The 18,059-nt window shown below is 44.2% G+C and overlaps 1 protein-coding gene across 7 annotated transcripts; it reads left to right on the top strand.

Annotated features, from left to right (window-relative positions):
- Positions 1-5,468: 5,468 nt before the first annotated feature.
- On the top strand, positions 5,469-17,724 carry YPEL5 (yippee like 5). Of its 7 annotated transcripts, none has more exons than XM_064415120.1 (7): positions 5,473-5,605; positions 8,646-8,775; positions 8,880-8,939; positions 9,110-9,265; positions 10,042-10,140; positions 13,836-14,008; positions 15,565-17,724. In XM_064415120.1, exons 6-7 carry the CDS (start codon positions 13,868-13,870, stop codon positions 15,787-15,789), a joined length of 366 nt encoding a protein of 121 aa, XP_064271190.1. In that variant the 5' UTR covers positions 5,473-5,605; positions 8,646-8,775; positions 8,880-8,939; positions 9,110-9,265; positions 10,042-10,140; positions 13,836-13,867; the 3' UTR covers positions 15,790-17,724. The 7 variants fall into 7 exon arrangements, with proteins under 7 accessions (XP_064271192.1, XP_064271190.1, XP_064271189.1 ...); XM_064415119.1 differs by having other exon boundaries at positions 8,875-8,939; XM_064415121.1 differs by lacking the exon at positions 10,042-10,140 and having other exon boundaries at positions 8,875-8,939.
- The last annotated feature ends 335 nt before the right edge of the window (positions 17,725-18,059 follow it).

Genomic DNA, 18,059 nt, shown 5'->3' with positions numbered 1-18,059 from the left:
GAAGCTGTTTATTGGGTAGGTTTCCAGGTCCTGTCCCCTTCCCTTGCATCTCCTGTCTCCCCTTTTCATGTGGCCCACCTGTTTCTTCCCCCAGGCTCTGCTTGCCTTTTTCACTCTGCTCCCTCTGAATTTAACAGATATCTTTGGGTAGATATCTGTGAACAAAAGAAAGTAGTAAGCCTAAAGTGGGGCTGGCTGTTTTCCTTCACACAGGCTCACCTTTGACACTCAGAAGCGTGCCTCCTAGGCAGGGGGTGGTACTGTTAAAAGACTGAAAGCAACACTGAATCAGCTTCAAGACCTTTGAGGAAACGCTGTGTTGACTGAGGCTGGGAAACTCCACCCAGAGCTGCAGGAGCAGCGAATGGAAAAGACTGGCAATACTACAAAAAATTCTTCTCACTCCCCTGTCTGTGATGTGACAATTGCAACAAACCAGTTTCATCTCTTGGTGAGTGCAACCAAAAACGAAACAGTTATGGGAATTCATCTGGGCCTCAGGTGTGTGTACATTTATATATTGCCAAGTTAGTAGATTCCTCTGATTATATAAAAACCCCCAGCAACCCAGTGCAGACATTAAAGTGTCCTGTTCTGTACAGGCTCTGAATGTCTCTGCATGGGGCCCTTTCTAGCCCAATCTGTCTTTGTTCTCACCCAGTGCTCACAAACAATAGGGACAGCCCAGACTGTCTGATGAAGTCCACGTGCGTTGGAGTAGCTGCTCTCCCCCAAACTGTTTATCTCCTGGCAGACAGCTGCTGTGATGTTTTTCTGTACCAAGGGAATGGTTTAAGCTTTACCTTCTCAGCTGAGGACACAAGCTCCCTTGAAATCACCTCCTATAAAGCACAGGGGAGTTGGCAGCTGGCTCACTGCACCAGCTGGGTCAGTGGGGCACCACCCCACAGCATCTTCTCTCTGCTCTAACACACGTGCATCAAACCAAGCCTCTGTGTGGAGGAAGTGGCTGTCATCAGATAGCTGTCATCCATGAGTTGGACACCTGACAAAACCTCTCCCAAAGGAAAGGGATAACATATGTGATCTTGCAGAGCATTGCCACTGGACAGGATTTGTGAGATGGGACTTGCAGACTCAAACCTGAAAGGTCTCCTTATTTCAGTAATTGTCCTTCACTGTGGAGGACCAAAAGAGAAGGCTCAGCAATGAAAAACCCTGCAAGATCCTTGCCCCACTGTGATATGTTTGTGTCATCACCCATCCTACTTGGCAACTTTGCTTTCTTTGCTAGGGCATGGCAGTGAGGCTCGCTGCAACAGTGCCTGGCCCCAGGTTCTCTGTGTCTGCCTGCTGGCCTCCCTGAGCTGCCCTGTGCACAGCCATGGCTCCTGGTTCCTGCAGGACACTGTTCTGCATTCCCTGGCACCAGGCCTGCTTATTGGCTCCATTCCTGATGTCTTAATAATGACATGGAAATTCAAAGTCCCTCTTCAGGCATTAAGTACTTTCTCTGATATGGCTCCTGGGTCTTTTGGGGTTTTACATTTAAACAGCTTTTAAAACCTGGCCAACAGCTACTAGTTATGGTGACAGGGTAATGAGACCAGCTCTGTCATTATGGAGAGGGTGTGGAGGGACTGCTTCATCACTGACCTTCATCTTTTGACACTGAGATTAACTGTAGAAATAATTTCCCCTGGTGAAAAATACAACCATCTGAAAAAGTATCTGTAAGTAGGACTTGTGCCTGTGTCAGCTTGCAGGTGAGCCAAAAGCATTAAGGTCTGCTTGTGATATCAAATGGAAGACAATTCCTTTTTTGTGTGTGTCAGTAGGCTTACCTTATGAGAATGAAGCTGCAGGCTGTACCATTTCCTCTGAAAAACACAGGCTATCAGTAGCCACAGCCAAATAACAAGAGCAGCTCGTGGGATGAACCCAGCCTTTGATGCGAGGCAAAGCTGAGAAGGCACAGAGGGGGCAGTGAGGAGTCACGCTGTCTCCCAGAGAGATCGCAGCCTGTAAGCCTGGCTCTGTATTTCAGCTGCCTCCTCTCTGCTGACAGAAATCCTGGGCACGGAAGGAACAGCAATGGAAAATCTCACTGCATCATTGTCCCACCTCAGGCATGCCTGGTTTGGTAGGCTTAACTTTGCCACACAGGAATCCACAAGCATACCAAAAGATTATTCGTGGTTCTGAGAAGGAGCAAGAACAAAAACTACTGAGCTGGAAGTTTTTCTTTTTAAAGGGAGAGATACGCACAACAGCCTCCAAGCCCTGACACTCATTCAGTGGGATGTACCCAGGTCCTGCTGAATCCCACTGAAGTTTTGTCACAGGTTTTAATTAGATTGATATGTTGTGGTTGAGTTTCACTACACAGTTCTGCCTGAGATTGTGATTAATTCCTCAGCTAGCCATGAAATGCTTCCTATAGAGTTGCTCATAGCACTGAGAAATGGCTTTAGATGGGGCAAATATTAAAGGTGGGTCTTACTAAGGCTGTTGGGCATCTCCCCTTTCTCTGGTTCATGAAGTTCCAGATTTAACACAGCCTTTTTTTGCTCAATAGTGCTGCAGAGAAGTCTGGCTCCTCCAGAGTAATCTGAGCTATTGTGATATGAATCAGCTGTGGAAAAGGCCCAGGGTCTTCCCAAAACCTGGCATAAGAAGTAAAGGAGCAAACTGCTGACTGCACTGCATTTCCCTATGTCAGAGGAGAATTAATTAATGTTTTCAGGCTGCTTTGAAAATTAAAAGTGCCATGTGGTACAATACTGCTGATCCTGTTTTTCACCCTGTAGCTGACACGTAGCATGTCCCTTACAAGCTAATTGGAAATTGCTTTTGGTATTTTTAGCATTTTTCAGCAGAGCTGCTACAGCCTGCTGCTTTGTTCTATTAAACGTGCCCTACCTCACCCTCCCCTACCCCCCTTTCCTCTAAGCTCCTCTGCGAGGGAAATAAAAACATCAGTCCCTGGCACCATCTGTCAAGCACAGGCTAATCCATTCTCTGCTTGTCTCATGGTCAATTTGGTTTCTCTCTGATTGGTACAGCTACCCTTCTTATTGCTGAGAGTTTAATTCTACTCATAGGTTTGGGCTTTGCTTTGTTTTCCTGGTAATATTATTGTGATGATTGCAATATTCAGACATGCAACCCCTCCATATGCCCAGGCTGGAGAAGGGTACTTAAGCAAACCTGCAACCTCCCAGTAAGGCAGGAAGCATCACTCTGCCCCGTGTACAGAGGGAAAATGAGGCAGGAAGAACCAGCTTGCCCTGGCATGTGTGGGTGCCTCAGCAGCAGAGCTGAGCAGTGAGCTCACAGGCCCCAGATAAGACCCAGTCACCAGTGCTGGCTAAAGCACCACTGCTTTGACTCTCTGCACTGTTTTGGCTTTGTTTGTGGAGATCTCCACAGGAGCTGTGCAGAGATGAGTAAGACATGGACCTTTGCATAGCTCCTCTGAGGAGATGCAGCAGACCCACCAGGGACACAGCTCTGGTTACCCAGTGAGCATCAGCAGCAGATCAGGTCAGCCTGTTAACAGAGGGGGCATGTTGGATCGGTTATTTCCTCCATTTCTTGGTGGTAAATGGGACCCCAGGCACGGCTTTATGGCTTCCTTCTAATATTCTCAGTACTTCTGCTGTCCCTGTGCCATTAACCAAGCGGTGATTGCTGTCTGATGGACTGCTCTAACATCTTTCACTCCCTTTCCACGATCTAAAGAGAGGCTGATGAGAGGCCAGTGAGAAATGTCAATGCTCAGCTCTGCTCAGGATCAGGCCAGAGCTGACCATACTGAAGAGATCTGATTTTCTGCAGGTCTGTCCAAAGCAACAGCAGCTCTTAGCACATTGATGTTGACCTGTCACTGACTGTCGACCCTCACATAGGCTGTTGTATTCTCTTCTACCTCATCATTTCTTTTTATAAAAGAATCCATGCAAAAGACACAGGCTGAAGAATAGCTGGATGTGTAAGCAGGTTTTCTGTGCTGCATATTCACAATGAGATGCCCCTCTGCCTCTGTGTGAAATGACAAAAGAATCCTGCTGACTCATTCCTTCCTGCCCTTACTGCAGCTCCTCTGGTGATACCACATGGATAGACCCGGGAATGAGAATACTTTCTCCAGAACAGACATCCTTAAAATGGCATGGCTCACCCCACAGAAGGAAAACAACGCCTTTTGCATCTCTTTTTCATAACTGACAACTCAAAAGGACTTTTTTTCATTGTATTTTTTTCCAAGACCACTATTTGCCAAGGAGGCAGTTTGTGAGCACTTAAAACTGGTAGGGAACTGATAGCACTTGCAAACAAATGCTAAGAGGGGCCTCACCTCATTCTTCTCTGAAGTTTCATGTCCACAGTGGGCAGTGTTTAAGGTATCCCACAAAGATTTCAATGTGAATGGCCTGAAAGTCTGCAAGCAGCATGAGTCACAGCTTCACTGAGGGGGGGATGTCACCAAAAGCCATCTCTGTGCCTTTCTACACCTCCAGCCCTCACAGGGCCCCATGGTGTGGTGAAGCTCACAGGCAGGGTAGGCCAAATCCCTGAGAATGCAGGTGCCTGGGGACAGGACTCCCCTTCCTCCCAGCCAGGACCATGGCAATGTGCTCTAGGGGTGCAGGGAGGTGCTCCCCTAGGAGTGGGAATTTCTGCCAGGCTGTGAGGGAAGCAAGGGGGTCCGGGAGGCTGGTGGAGGGGGAGTGGAAGGCACCGGGCTCAGGGCAGCAGCTGACAGGTGCCTGGGAAATGGAACTTGGCGGGTGGGGAAGGGCTGAGCGCTGCCACAAGGCTCCAGCTTTGGCTCTGACACCGGCTCCAGGCCGGGCTCCATCTCCAGCCCTGGCCCCTGTCCTCAGTGCTGTGCTCAGCTCCGAGCCTCTCACTCCAGAAGGGACATTGAAGTGCCAGAGTGCAGCCAGCAAAGGGCAACAAGGCTCATGAAGGGTCTAGAAAACACATCTTGTGAGCAATGGCTGAGGGAGCTGGGGGAGTGCAGCATGGAGGAGAGCCCACTGCTCTGCAGAGTTACCTGAGAGGATGCTGTACGAGGCTTCTTCTCTGACCTGCCTGCAGTGACAGCACCAGAGGAAATGGCCTTAAACTGATTGTCACTTAAGCGGATTGTCATTGTTAGGGTGGTTGGAATTGCAATAGGTTGTCCAGGGAGGTCACCGTGCCTGAAGGTGTTCAAGAAGCTTCTGGACATGGCGCTGGGGGGTGTGTAGTGATTTAGGGGTTACCAGGGTAGTGCTAGGTGGACGATCAGACTAGATGACATTAATGGTCTTTTCCAGCCTTGATGATTCTGTGATTCCGTAATTCTGTAACTCTGTAATTCTGCCATTCTGTAATTCCGTGGCTCCGTGACCCGGCGTGCCCCGCCGGGCGCGGCCGTGAGGCGACCCGGGGCGGGGCGGAGCGCGAGCCGGCAGGGGCGGGGCCTCCGCGGCAGTGAATGGGCGGGACCGGGGGCGGGGCCTCACCGCGCTGATTGGCAGGCGGGGCGGGGCCACGGCGGGGCGGAGCCGCGCGGCCGATCCGGAGCGCCGGGGCCGTGGAGGGCGGGGGAGACACCGGGCACGGAGCCGCCGCCGCCGCTCTCCGCAGCCAGGTAACCGGGCGGGGGCCGCGCTCGCCCCGCGCTACCAGGCGAGGCCGGGGCGGCTGGGGAGGGAGGTGGCGACCGCCGCGTCGCGGCGCTGTGTCTGTCGGGCCGCGGCAGAGCCCCGGGCGAGCCGCTCCGGTCCGGCGACGGGCGCGGAAAGGGGCAGTGGTCGGCCCTGCCTGACCCGGTGCGTTACCCGGCGCCGCCACAAAGCACCGGCCTTCCCTCACCGCGTCCCCTTCTCCGTCAGCGTCTCCCAGCGCCGCCCAGCCTGCCCGGCGGGGGCCGGCACCGAGCACCCCCTCCCCGCCGCCGCCGACACAACTTCCTCCCCCGGCCCGGCGCTGGGCAACTTTTCGGGCCGGTTCTTGTGCGGAGCCCCGGGCGGGTGGGCCCGGTGCGGGAGCGGGGGCGGCTCGGGGATGGGGGGGCGGCGGCGGGCCCCGGGCACGGCCCCTCGGTGCGGCGGAGGCGGCGGCGGTGCCTCCCCGTCAGCTGTTTCCTGCTGTTTGTTGTCAGGGCTCCTGCGCTCCCGGCAGCGCCCGGCGGGGGGGGGGGACGGGACGAGCCGGGCCGGCCCCGGTTGGCTGCGCGCGCCCCCGTGACGGCGCGCGGGCCGGGCCGGGCCGGGGACCGCCCCCGCGCGCGCGCGGCTTTGTGTGTGCGCGGCACCGGCACCGGGATCGGGATCGGCACCGGGATCGGGATCGGCACCGGCACCGCGGCGCCGCCCCCGGCCCGGCCGCGGGGGTTGCGCGGGGGTTGAACCGCCCTGCCCGGTCGCTCTCGGGGGGCGGCGGCGCCGCCTGACGCATCGCCCCCCGAGCGCCCCGGTGTTCCCGGCGGACAGGTGCCTCCCGCGGGGAGCTGTCACCCACCCGGCCGTGGGGCTTGCTTGCTCTGTGGAGGTGCTCGCGGCTCGCTCAGCGGTGAGGCGCATTCGGCCGCTAGAGTTTTCCCCGTGGAAGTATGGATTCCCAGATATATTCTGGGATATGGAGCCCAGAAATATTCTGCCGGCGCTTTGGGAAAGGTTCTAAGTCAAAGCAAAAATGAATGTGAAGGCTGTTGTCTGTCTGCTTCGTTTGTTACTCTGTGCACAGCCCTCAGCTGTCCTGTGCAAGCAGATGTAGATTAGATTAATCCAGCGTGTTTATTTAAGAATAAAGGTCGTGTTTTGGACTGATAGCGCCGTAGAATTTAATAAATTATTTGTCTTTGGTTTCTTTAAACAATAAAGAACCCCAAAGGGGTTTAGGGTTAGATAGAGAGAATAACAAAGCAAGTAAACACGGTCTTATGAGAGAGAAACAGGGCAGGGCTCTTTCGAAAGTGGTATCACAACAACTCTTGATGTCAGCAGCTAATGGCTGTAGATTAACCATTATCTTAGCTAATGTTTATGACTGAAAGAAGGGAACTTGCTCCCCAGCTGTAAACATTCCCTCACGTGACTCTATGTAACTGCTATATATATAATCCTATATATTTTTGTATAGAGCCTCTTTCTGAATGGCTGAATTCAAGTCGCGTGTGTGACAAACAAAACTGTCAGTTTTTAAGCGCTGCTCAATTTTTCTAAAGTATAGTCTTCAAAGTGTGGAGGCTTCTGTCATCTGCTACTTTCACTTCCGTAGTTACAGAATTACTTGGAGATGTAGAGCTTATTGTTTGTATATAGATTTTAATGATGACGAGTGAGTTTCAAGTGTGGTTGCCAAGTGTGTGAGGACAAATGAAACTGCATCTCAAAGCCCAACAGAGAAGATGACAAGAACAAGCTGTATTTGTTACTTGTCACACGCTGAGAGCTGTACACATTTTTATATGTCTGTATTTAACGTGGTAATCATCACAAGCTTGAAGGGGTGTTGTCCAAGTCAGGTCATTGGTTCATGTTTGTTTACTAACATTTGACCTGTGTTGAAATCCTGGGTTGCTCAGCTGTTACTGAAATACGTAATTCCCTTAAGCAAGGTTCAACTTAAAAATTACTTGTTAAATGTGTAGATGAAATGCCTGTACACTGTGGATGTTTGTTAGCAAGGTGATCTCTAATTTTGGAGCCCTTAGCTACATTTAGGACCTTTGTAGTTAATATAAAAATCTCTTGGTGGTATGCACTTAGTGTATTAGCACCCTTTCTGCCAGCTGGATGTCGCTGGTTTGGATGATACTTGTCTTTACACCGTTTCTTAAAAGGTTGTTTATTGGATTTTATTTTTAATGACTCATGAAATCAGTTAGTGATGTCTTTGGATGAAGTTTTGTATCATTTCAGCACTAAAACTGATGAAAACAGACAATGTGTAGTTTAGCTTTCTGAAAGTTGCAGAATGGATTCGTAGATGAAAGTTATCTCAACTGCTTAAGTAGTATAAGAGTAAATTTATTACAAAACAAGAAGATACAGGTTTCTTAAAAACAGTGGAGTAATTAGGAAGGGAAAAAGCAGGGAGACATGTCTAGTTGCTGGTTTTGGACTCTGTGTAGTGGTGGGAAAGAAAATTAATTTGAGTCTGATACCATTTGTAAACTAATACTTTTATATGTTATCTAGCAAGAGTATTGTGAGGGTTTAAGTTACTCTGTGGGAGATGCTGAGATAGGGGGGCTGTATGAGAAACAAGCACCCATCCGTGTGCCTCTGTTCTCTCTAAATGTGAAACAAAGTACCCTGGATTAGTGTTTCACTGCACCAATATGACATAAACAAATTTAAATGCCAGTGTCCTAGTGCAGTCCTCGCCTTACCTAAGAAAAAATGCCGTTTGCAATAGGAAATGATACTACTGCAGCCTGCAATACAGAATTACACTGCTGCAACTTGCACAAGGGTGTTTTCACCCTGCAAGGCAGCCTGTTGTTGGTGGGTGCTGTGCCCTGCAGCTGGGCTTTGCCAAAGCCCCTTCTGTCATTGGACTGTATTAAGTTCCCTTCACAGTGTGCTGCAGTAGATGGATGGTTGTAAAGAGCACAGTATGCGGGTCCAGTTCAGCTTCTCTCCACATTTGGCTACATGTGGTGGTTTCAATTCTGCATGTAGGCAGAGGCCAGGCCTTGTTTACTGGGACAGTCGCAGAAGTTGGTGGCTGACACTGAATCTCCAACCTGCTAAGAGACTGACCACGTGTGTATTTTTGGATGTTCACCTGTGAGCAGGGAAGCCTGGGAAGGTAAGGAGCAAGTTTTATTTTTTTCCTTGATGATTCTTTAATGTTTGGTCTTGTGCAGCTGTGCTAAGAATTCTCTTTTCTCTTTTGTCCATCTCTGAGATAAGAAGAGGAAGCTGAAGCCCAGTTCCTGAGATGCCATGATGATGTTTCAGCCTGGTTCCAATGTAAGTACATCTTGAGAATGTTTCAGTGTGCTTAGGGGAATGCATAACCCTTTCTCAGAGGGTAGAGATGCTTATTTGCTCACAAGGAAAATGTTTTTAGTTGGTAAAATGGTGAAAGAGAGGTGGTCACAGTTTTTTGTCCTTTAACTAGCAGCTGTTCTCTGTTGTAGATCCGAACGCAGTAGATGGTGCTGAAGCAACACTGAGGCTCCTCCTGTGAAATATCCACAGTCCAATGTGTAGAGAGAAAGTGCTTGCTGACTCTCCCAAGTGTTGACGGTCCTGTGTCTTCAAGAGATGCATTCCAGGACAAGAAAACACTGACTGTTAGTTTGAAAGATGTTAATAAATAATTCTTTGTGTTACTTTTTCATTCTTTATTGATGGAGAAGGTAGGCAGATGAGGTAGTCCAAATACCAACCAAGTGGTGCTTCAGGTGGTTTTGGGTGTGTGTGCAGATAGTGGTCAAATTCAAGCTGTTGAATATCAGCCCTTTGATATGGTTGTTGCTCAGTATTGCTGAAATCAACACTGAAAGTGTTTTGGGGAGTTTGGGAGCTACTGCTTTTGGAATACACATTATAGCACTCAGCCACAGTGCCTGTGTTTCCTGTCTGTCCATGCACTCACTGGGAGAAGCATGCAGAGAGGAAATTTTTCACAGAGAGATTGAGAAGTGGTATCAAGGTTTATGATGTCAAAATAATGTACTGTCAAAATCATGCACTGGCAGCCAGCCTGACCTGCTAGGCATTATGACCTGTCATTGATTGCTCTCCTAAAGGTCCTGTCAGGAAGGTGGTCTGGGGGCTGAATAATGGAAGTGTCATCGTCTCTCAGTTCATGAAGCACCCCTCTCTTGGACCTGGAGAGATTTGACAAGCAATAGATACTTTATATCCCATTTTTAAGGAAAGTAAAAAAGTCTGCCTTTCTTATATTGCAGCCATTCATTTAATATAATGACTTGTGTTTGGTAATTTGCATGAAGGCAGGAGTGCTAGAACTTCATCACTGATACATACCCAGTAAAGAATGCTTAGCTGATTTTAAAAGTGAAATCATGGGCCAAAGGAAAAAAAAAATCTGTTCTTTCCTCAGCATTTGGTTTTGTGAATAACCAAGATCCCGGTCCACTACTTCGGAAAATTCTGCTGGTAGCATGATGGAATTGGTGGGATAGTGTCACTTTCTGGAGCTGTAAGTAGCACTAGGGAACCTGACTGGTTCTCTGGACCAGTGGAAGTTATCTTCTGTGTTTTTAAGTGTAAATAGTGGATGAATGGCCAAGTGCACTAACTGTATTTTCCTCCCCCTGTTTAGAGGACCTTTAGAAATGCTTTTATGTTTCACAATTCTTTGGCTTCTCCTTATTTAAGAGAGCCCTCCCACTGCCTATCAAAGCTGCCTATAAGTGGCTTTTTCAGATCATTTTTGCATGTGTGAACATAAATAGACGCCCGCACCTTTCCCATTGGTAGTGAAACTATAGGGAAGGAAATCTGCACAGTTAACTTGTGTGACTTTGTGTACACCACTTGTGTTCGTAAGGGGCAGGAGCCTGAGAGCAATGGAAAATTGCTTTTCCCTTGTTCTATTGTGCTTCTGTTTTTTTTTCCTGTGTGCAGTAAGTATACCCTACAGGATTCAGCATACTTACATAAGGAGAGAAGAGTCTTTATCCACAGCAAGTACCTTCTGATTTGGTCTTATAAGGGAATGCTATGTTTTTAGCTTGGGGGAAGAAAAAGGAAGGGGAGACCGAGAAATGATTTCAAGTTGAAATCAGTTTCTCTATTTTACAAGAGAGGAAAAAGAAAAATTTCCATGTTAGTTTTTCAGATATCCACGATAAAGTGTGGCATTTTAAGTCTGCATTGCTAGCAGTCATTTTGTATTTTTTACCTACTTTTTACTACTGTGAGCAGTAACATAAAGACTAATGTAAGGTGACTGGTTTTATAGTGCTTCAGCTGGGCCCTTACAAATTCATTGAATTCAGCAATCAAACCTGAGGTCAGTAGTAGCTGTAGCCTGCTGTGTATTTTGACTGAAGTCTACCAGGTGGTAGTTAAGTGTAGAGGTTGCTTTGAAAAAGTTAGACACTCTGGTAATGTTACAGTATTTTAGTAGTTTCGTAAGAAAACATAGACAAAATCTATGTTGTTTTGACTGTTACACTGCTGACTGTAGAATTTAATTTTCTAAATTTTTTTAATGTGTATTATTTCAAGAATTTGGATTTCTTTATGCACTATATTCTGATAAAATGTGTTCTGGTCCCAGTTGGTTTGTTAGATTCTGCTGTGACTTTCGGTTACTTTCACCTCTTTAAAGTGACATAAGTAAGTGAGGATTTTAGGCCTTATATTAGTAGACAGATTTTTCAGCCTTTGAATATATTTATTTATGCATTTATTTTAACTTTTGAGATCTTTGGGACTCAAGACTTCAGTCCATGCCATAATGCCATATCCAGAAGTAATATATTTGTATGTTGCTATGACTTCTAACTTGCTTGTTAGAATTGCACTTCTGCTCCCTTCTGAAGTATTTAATTTCCATTTTTAATGTCTCTGGGCTATTGTTTTTCTGAGGGCACTGACATGAATTATGATTTTAGGAAGGTGATGCACTTGCATTTGAAGTGTTTAGGTGCATTTTTCAAAATGTCATGCTGCACAGGGTCAGTCTGTGTAAAGGATCTGTTCTGGACACCAAGCTCTGTGTTGGTGTCGTTCTCAGTTTGGATTTATGTTATGTTACCTTCTAAAAGTACTAGCAGGGTGGGCACTGTGTTTACTCTGAAAGAAATACCCCTTTGGATGCTGATTCCACATTTACTGTAAATTACGATCAGTTAATTGTTTCGAATCCACAATGCAATCAGCACCAATATAAGATTATCCAAAATTAGGAAGGATGGCACATGGACCTAGGCCAAGTGCCTTATGGGCATATCTGTTACAATTGCATTAATTGTTTGTATTTTTGGTTTCTTGTGGCTAGAGACTTTTACTGATACTTGTTTATTCACACTTAATTGTCTGTTGATTTTCCTTCATTCTGTCACTATTTTTTTTTTGCCTTTGGTTGCTGGGAAAGATAAAGACATGTTAGAAAGGTATAAAGCTTAGAGAAATCTAAATAAAAATGCTTTCTGTATTTTGAGTGGAATCACACTTCTAACATTCAGACCTGTTTTATTTATTCTTTGAAGAAGAGAAATTGGTATTATATTGCCTTTAAAAGGAAGAGTCATGACATTGCTTTTAATTTTTATGTATCCTTCAGATGGGATACAGAAGATTAATAGTGGTTTGAAAAATCTAAAGGTAAGAAATCTGAGCTAAAATCTCTCTGTTCAATATTGGGAACCCTTTTTGTTGCCTCACATTTTAAGAAAACAAAGTGTGAAATAAATCAATTGGAAAAAAATCATTATGTCAGTGACTTCTGATTTTTAGATGTAAAAATTATGTGTTAATCTCTGTGTGTGCAGGTGCAAGTTTTAGTCCATTTGCTTTGTGCATGTTAAGAGTAGGCTTTAAAAAACTGATCCCGTAAACCTTTAAATGAGTTTAAATTTGGTATTTGTGCTTCTTAATGGTGTTTGACTTAGAATATTCAATTAGATGAGCACAAAATTTGATTGACTTCTCTATGAACAGCACAGTCTCCTGCTCTGAAAAGTAAAACCCACACAATTCTAATATTGCAGTGTGTCAGATTTACTTTGCATTGCTCTGCATGACAAAAGCAGAGACAATACATTTTTCTGATTCCACATCTGAAGCATAAATGGAGGTACATTTAACTTGTTTAATGTAGAAGTTTAGTCATTAAACTTCTGCAGTTGAAAGGGAAGTAACATCATAATTCAATTCCTTTGTCATGTTACATCATACATCATGATTTAAGTTTTTGGCTATACATTCTGTGCCTACTCACTAATTAACTTTGAGTAATTTATATTTGTTACTGTGAAGTTGGTGAGACACTTCAATTTTCCCAAGCAGTGAAGAGGCTGATATATCAGGCACTGCAGGTCATCTGCTATGAAGTTTTTAAGCTCTGTCTTTTTTTCTCATTGGAGTTGCTGAGGTATTTTAGTGGTGAGGCTTTGGAAATACCTTGGATAAACGGCACAGTATTTTATATTTGGATTAGACAACTTTCAGCATTTGTATATAAAACTGGCTGGTGTAAAGACTGGGTGGATTGTTTATTATGTGAAATAACATCCAAACCTTTCCTATGTTGGAGTGTGTATGTGAAACAAAGAAGTGTCAAGTCAAATACAGCAGCCAGGATGCTATACCAACATTCTGAGTGGTGGTGTTGTGTGATCATGTGTCATAAATTGTACAAAGCTATGGGGAAGTGACATAATAAATATGTATTATAAAAGGTGGGGGTGACTTGGGAAAATTAAGCTATAATTGTCTTGGTGACTCAGTGTAATTCTCAGTGCTTCATTTCTTAGTGCTGACTAAGATGAGTGAGTTGTTGGGAATGCACTGAAATAGAATTTCAGTTTTGTGTTCAAGGAAGTGGAAGCTTCTGAGTTTAAGAACTGTTGGGGCCAGTAGGGGGTCTGCAAAGTCTGAACTGTATTTTAAAGGTTTAAGTTTGTGTTTTTCTCATTTATTGTAATGTTAGTTTGTATTTAAGTCATCTTATTGGTAAAATGGCCACTTTGGGAAATAACTTGTCTTGATGAGAGGGTGAAGGCAGACTGTAAGTTCAGCAGTTCACCACCAGAGGAATGACTGTGAGCAATCATTAGCTGAATTGGTTTGAACAATATCCTGCCATATATATGGGATGTTTGGGAGTTTCAGGTTTTTTTGCTGTAATGCTTTTTTTTACATGATGTTTCTTTTTGCTTTCAGGTCTTGGGTATAGACGTACATAAGTTCTAAAAATGGGAAGAATTTTTTTGGATCACATTGGTGGCACTCGCCTGTTCTCCTGTGCAAACTGCGACACGATCCTGACCAACCGCTCCGAGCTCATCTCCACTCGCTTTACAGGGGCCACGGGAAGGGCCTTTCTTTTTAACAAGGTTGGTAAGAAGCTGGAGGAACTGCTGTTTATTTTTGAAAAATGAGTTTGTGGGATATGAATCTGTCATGAGAGCGAAAAAACTTCTTGGCTAAAGTGTTGTGTAATTACTATTGGAACTTTTTTTTTGTCTTTGAAGTCAAATTTGACATTTACTGTTGATGGGAAACTTAGCTAAATTAGTTTTGTCTGAAATACTGAAAGACTGTAAAGAGGACTGTGTATTTAGAGGCCTCAGGCCAAAATTGATGGAGTTTTAACTTCAGACTTCTGTAATATGAACCTCAAATTCACTCTGAGAGTATCTGGTGTCTGTCAAAGGGTTCCAAAGGTCTTTTCACTTAGATGCAGTTAAAAAAAAATTTAGGTAATATTTTGTTTAATTTCTGAAATGCATTTAATGTAACAGTAGTTGGGCAGCTTAAGTTGCCAAAATCAATCACGATCTTTTTTATAGTCAGTAATACTCTGGTTTAGTTTAAGAGTTTTTACTTGATTCAATTCAATGGATCAAAATACAGAAGTCAAAATTTTTGAGTGAATTGTAGGATTATTTATTAACCTTGCATAAAGACTTGTCCATTAGATTAATGGAAAAAAACTGTGAATGTCCTTTGCTTTCTTGCAAAGTTCCTGGTCATATAATGCTTGGTGTATTTTAGTTTTGTTTTTTTCTTATAAGCCATTTGGCCATGGGCAGAGTTGATGGAGGCATCAGTATTGTCTTAACTGTGTTTTGCTCTGGGACTTTTGGTATCCCGAATCATATCAGTACTGAGAGATTTCTTCCTCATCCCTTCCTCATTCAATAAGCTCTGGATTCTGGAGTTCAGATTTTTTTTATGTTAAATAGTGGGGTTTAATTACAGCAGTTTGAGGTTTTGTATTTCTGCAGTCAGAAGCTGTACATTTGAAGCAGTCAGGTCCAAAGCTGAGAAAGTAGTACAGTCCCATCTTTTAGAATCTGCAAATCAGCAGTTGGGTACAGTTCTGACATCAACTTTTCAATGAAGTAAACATCGTGGTTTTGTGGTGATGCTGCAGAAGAAGTTGCAAGTATATTTAAACTGCTGATACAGCACACAAAAAGGTGCATGTTTGATGTCTATGTTCTCAGCCACTGACCCTGGCTTTTCTTAGGTAATTAGTTCAAAAGCACCACAAGATTTTTAAAGTAGTACCTCTTTTAATATTTTGTTTCTGAGTTCTGGGACTTGGTGATCGCATCAGTTGCTAGAAATGGGTTATATACATTACAACTGGATTAATATAAATTTACAAGCTGTTCACTGGGAGCTTCTCACCCAGATCTGAACACAGCCCTTTTGCATATTTTGTGATAGCAATCCGTGTCGCTCAGTTAAAATGTAAGGGTTTTACATCACTATGAAGCACATCTTTAAGGTGTTACCCTCTCTCTCACAAAGGAGATTTTTTACACTGCAGTTTTCAGTGTGTGTGTGGTGCTACAGGCTCTTCTAAGTGTTGCTAGTCATTTATCAGGTTTCCCCATGGCACACTAATCCTGTGTTCCCATGCGCTGTGTGTTTGTCCCAGGTGGTCAACCTGCAGTACAGTGAAGTTCAGGATCGGGTCATGCTCACCGGCCGCCACATGGTGCGGGACGTGAGCTGCAAGAACTGCAACAGCAAGCTGGGCTGGATCTATGAGTTTGCCACTGAAGACAGCCAGCGCTACAAGGAAGGCCGCGTTATCCTGGAAAGAGCCTTGGTCCGGGAGAGCGAAGGCTTCGAGGAGCATGTTCCATCCGACAATTCCTGAAGAGGCTCCAGTCTCTTCTCAGGTTCTCTTCAATTGAAACTCCGATGTAATAAAATCAACAAAAAAATCTGCTTACATACACTGTCACCTTAGCATCAGAGTCGGATTCATGGACTACAAAGTGGGAAAGATTGTGAGACTATTTCAGATGGAACCTTACTTTCTTTATTCCTTTTATATTTTACTTTCCCTCCAGCAGCTGTTTGTAGAAAGAATGTTGTGCAGATGCTGTAACTTCTCTCTTTCATTTACATCTGTTAGATTTGAGATTGTATCTTAAGGTACAGTGGGCTAAAAGGAAAATATTTGCAGGATTTGTCTTTTGTTGGAGAGAAATTCAGTGAGAGTTTTGTTTTTTTTTTTTTTAGTTTGCACAAACTGATGTCAGCATCAAGTTATTTTAAAACTACAGATTTTTTTTTAAATATATTCCAACTTTTGGCTTAAGTTTTTAGTTAGGTTTTTGGTTTTTTGGGTTTTTTTTTACCCAGCCTTTTCACCTGGTTTGCTAGCTAAAGTGAAGAGATCCGAATTTGTGCTGAGTGCTAAAGGTTCAGTGTTGGTACAGCTTGGGCTGGCCCATGTGCCATATTCTTGTTGAGGTTGATTGGTAGCACAGAGCCCATTATTTCTTGTCATTCTTGACCCAAAGATGTCACCATTCCTTGTTTATTCGTGAAGTCCCATTCACCATGTAAACTGGTGTTGATTGGAAACTATCCTTGAAATAGGGTGAAACTGCTTGGCTATTTTTAACTTTAACAGATGTAACTTATGAGCATAGTAATAATATAAAGTAATAGCTGTCTGTTTAGTCTTGCATTGCTTACAAATCCGGCTGTGTTTGTAATGATAGGGATCCACTGAGAAACTACTGTTTCAGTAGTAATTTTTTTTTCGTTTCTCTACTAATCTCATTAAGTTAGACAGGGAATTGCAAATCTTAATTCTTCTTCAAGTAGCTTTCTTTAAACCCAGAACTTCCTATGTTAAACACAGCTGCTGTGTAAAAGGAGAAGATTGCCAGCATGTTTGTTCATGCGTAGAGTTATGCAATCTGCATCTCTTGAAAAGATTAACTTAAACAGCTTGTTTTCAAATGCTGCTTCTGGTGTTGAAACCTTTATCTTTCAACTTTGTTGAACGTTTTCATTGTGATGTTATGTTTTTATCTTTCTGGGCAGCAGTACATGTCAGCCTAGTAGTAACTAGTGACTTGGATTCCTGCTTTGTTCTTGTAGAGGTCAGCTCTGTTTAAAACAGTGAGCTTGCTTGCCTTTTTTTAGCAAAAATGCTCTTTATTAACTTAATTCAAGGGTGCCCAAACAATTTCATTGTGTCTTAAGCCATAAGTTAGGATCTCAAGGGCTGAAATTTATTTGAATGTTAGATATGTCTGATTTCTTATCAAAGATATGAGTTGGTTGTGGTTTTTTTTCTTATTGGATAATTTGTGGTCAACGTGAAATAAGGTACCCACAGACGCAGAAAAGGAGGGGAACCCACCCAGCCAAATGGATCTGGGTTCTGACCTTTCAGAGTAATTTTTCTTCTCTAGCCACAGCTCCATATCTGAAACTAAAATGTGGAGGGTGACTCTGCAGACTATTTTTTTTTTTGGTTGCCAGGTGGCAAGTTGGACACCCCTGACTTGAATCTACTGCCTCTTTCATGTAAAGGTAGCTTTGTTCTAGAAATGTCACATAGAAAGAAAACAGAGTAGATCACATACCAGAGCTGTGCTTGAATCAAGCTGCTTAAACAATAGTGTACTTGTGCCTCAAATGAATCAGTTTTTGCACTGAGTACAGTAGTACCCCATTATCTTGTACTTCTGTTCTTCACAGACCCTGGAAGCGCCATTAGCATGGTTCTCTGCAGTACTTTTCTTGTACTTCTGACATTACAGTACAATAAAGTATGTTTTGTCCTGAACTGATCTTTGCTGTTCTTTTAGAGTTATTGTCATAGAGTCTGTCAGCCAAATCACATAACCCATCTTTCATTCCTTGTGTTAAGTTTCTGCTGCACAGTGACAAGCTGTTGACGAGCATCCCTTTCTGTATAGGTGGTAAAAGAATTCTGTTGATTTTGGAAGGTGCCAAGTAGAGCTTCAAGCATACCACTTGGACACTTGAAAGCCTTCAATTTATTCCTGTTAAAGAGAAAACAAGAAATGTCTCATTTTATGGAATTCTGGGTGCCAAATGTCTTTCCATGGCTTTGAAAAGACAGCAAGCTAAGCAAAAATCCGCTTTCTGCAAGAAACT

The sequence above is a fragment of the Passer domesticus genome, chromosome 3 (assembly GCF_036417665.1).
Source record: "Passer domesticus isolate bPasDom1 chromosome 3, bPasDom1.hap1, whole genome shotgun sequence".
NCBI lineage: Eukaryota > Metazoa > Chordata > Aves > Passeriformes > Passeridae > Passer > Passer domesticus.
Note: the sequence above shows the minus strand (reverse complement) of the source record. Positions and strands in the feature narration are given on the sequence as shown.

Bases quoted from the DNA above. Each gene is read 5' to 3' on its own strand.
- YPEL5 (XM_064415122.1), top strand. From the start codon at position 13,868: ATGGGAAGAATTTTTTTGGATCACATTGGTGGCACTCGCCTGTTCTCC. The intron at 14,009-15,564 runs GTTGGTAAGAAG...TGTTTGTCCCAG, and splicing joins GGGCCTTTCTTTTTAACAAG to GTGGTCAACCTGCAGTACAG.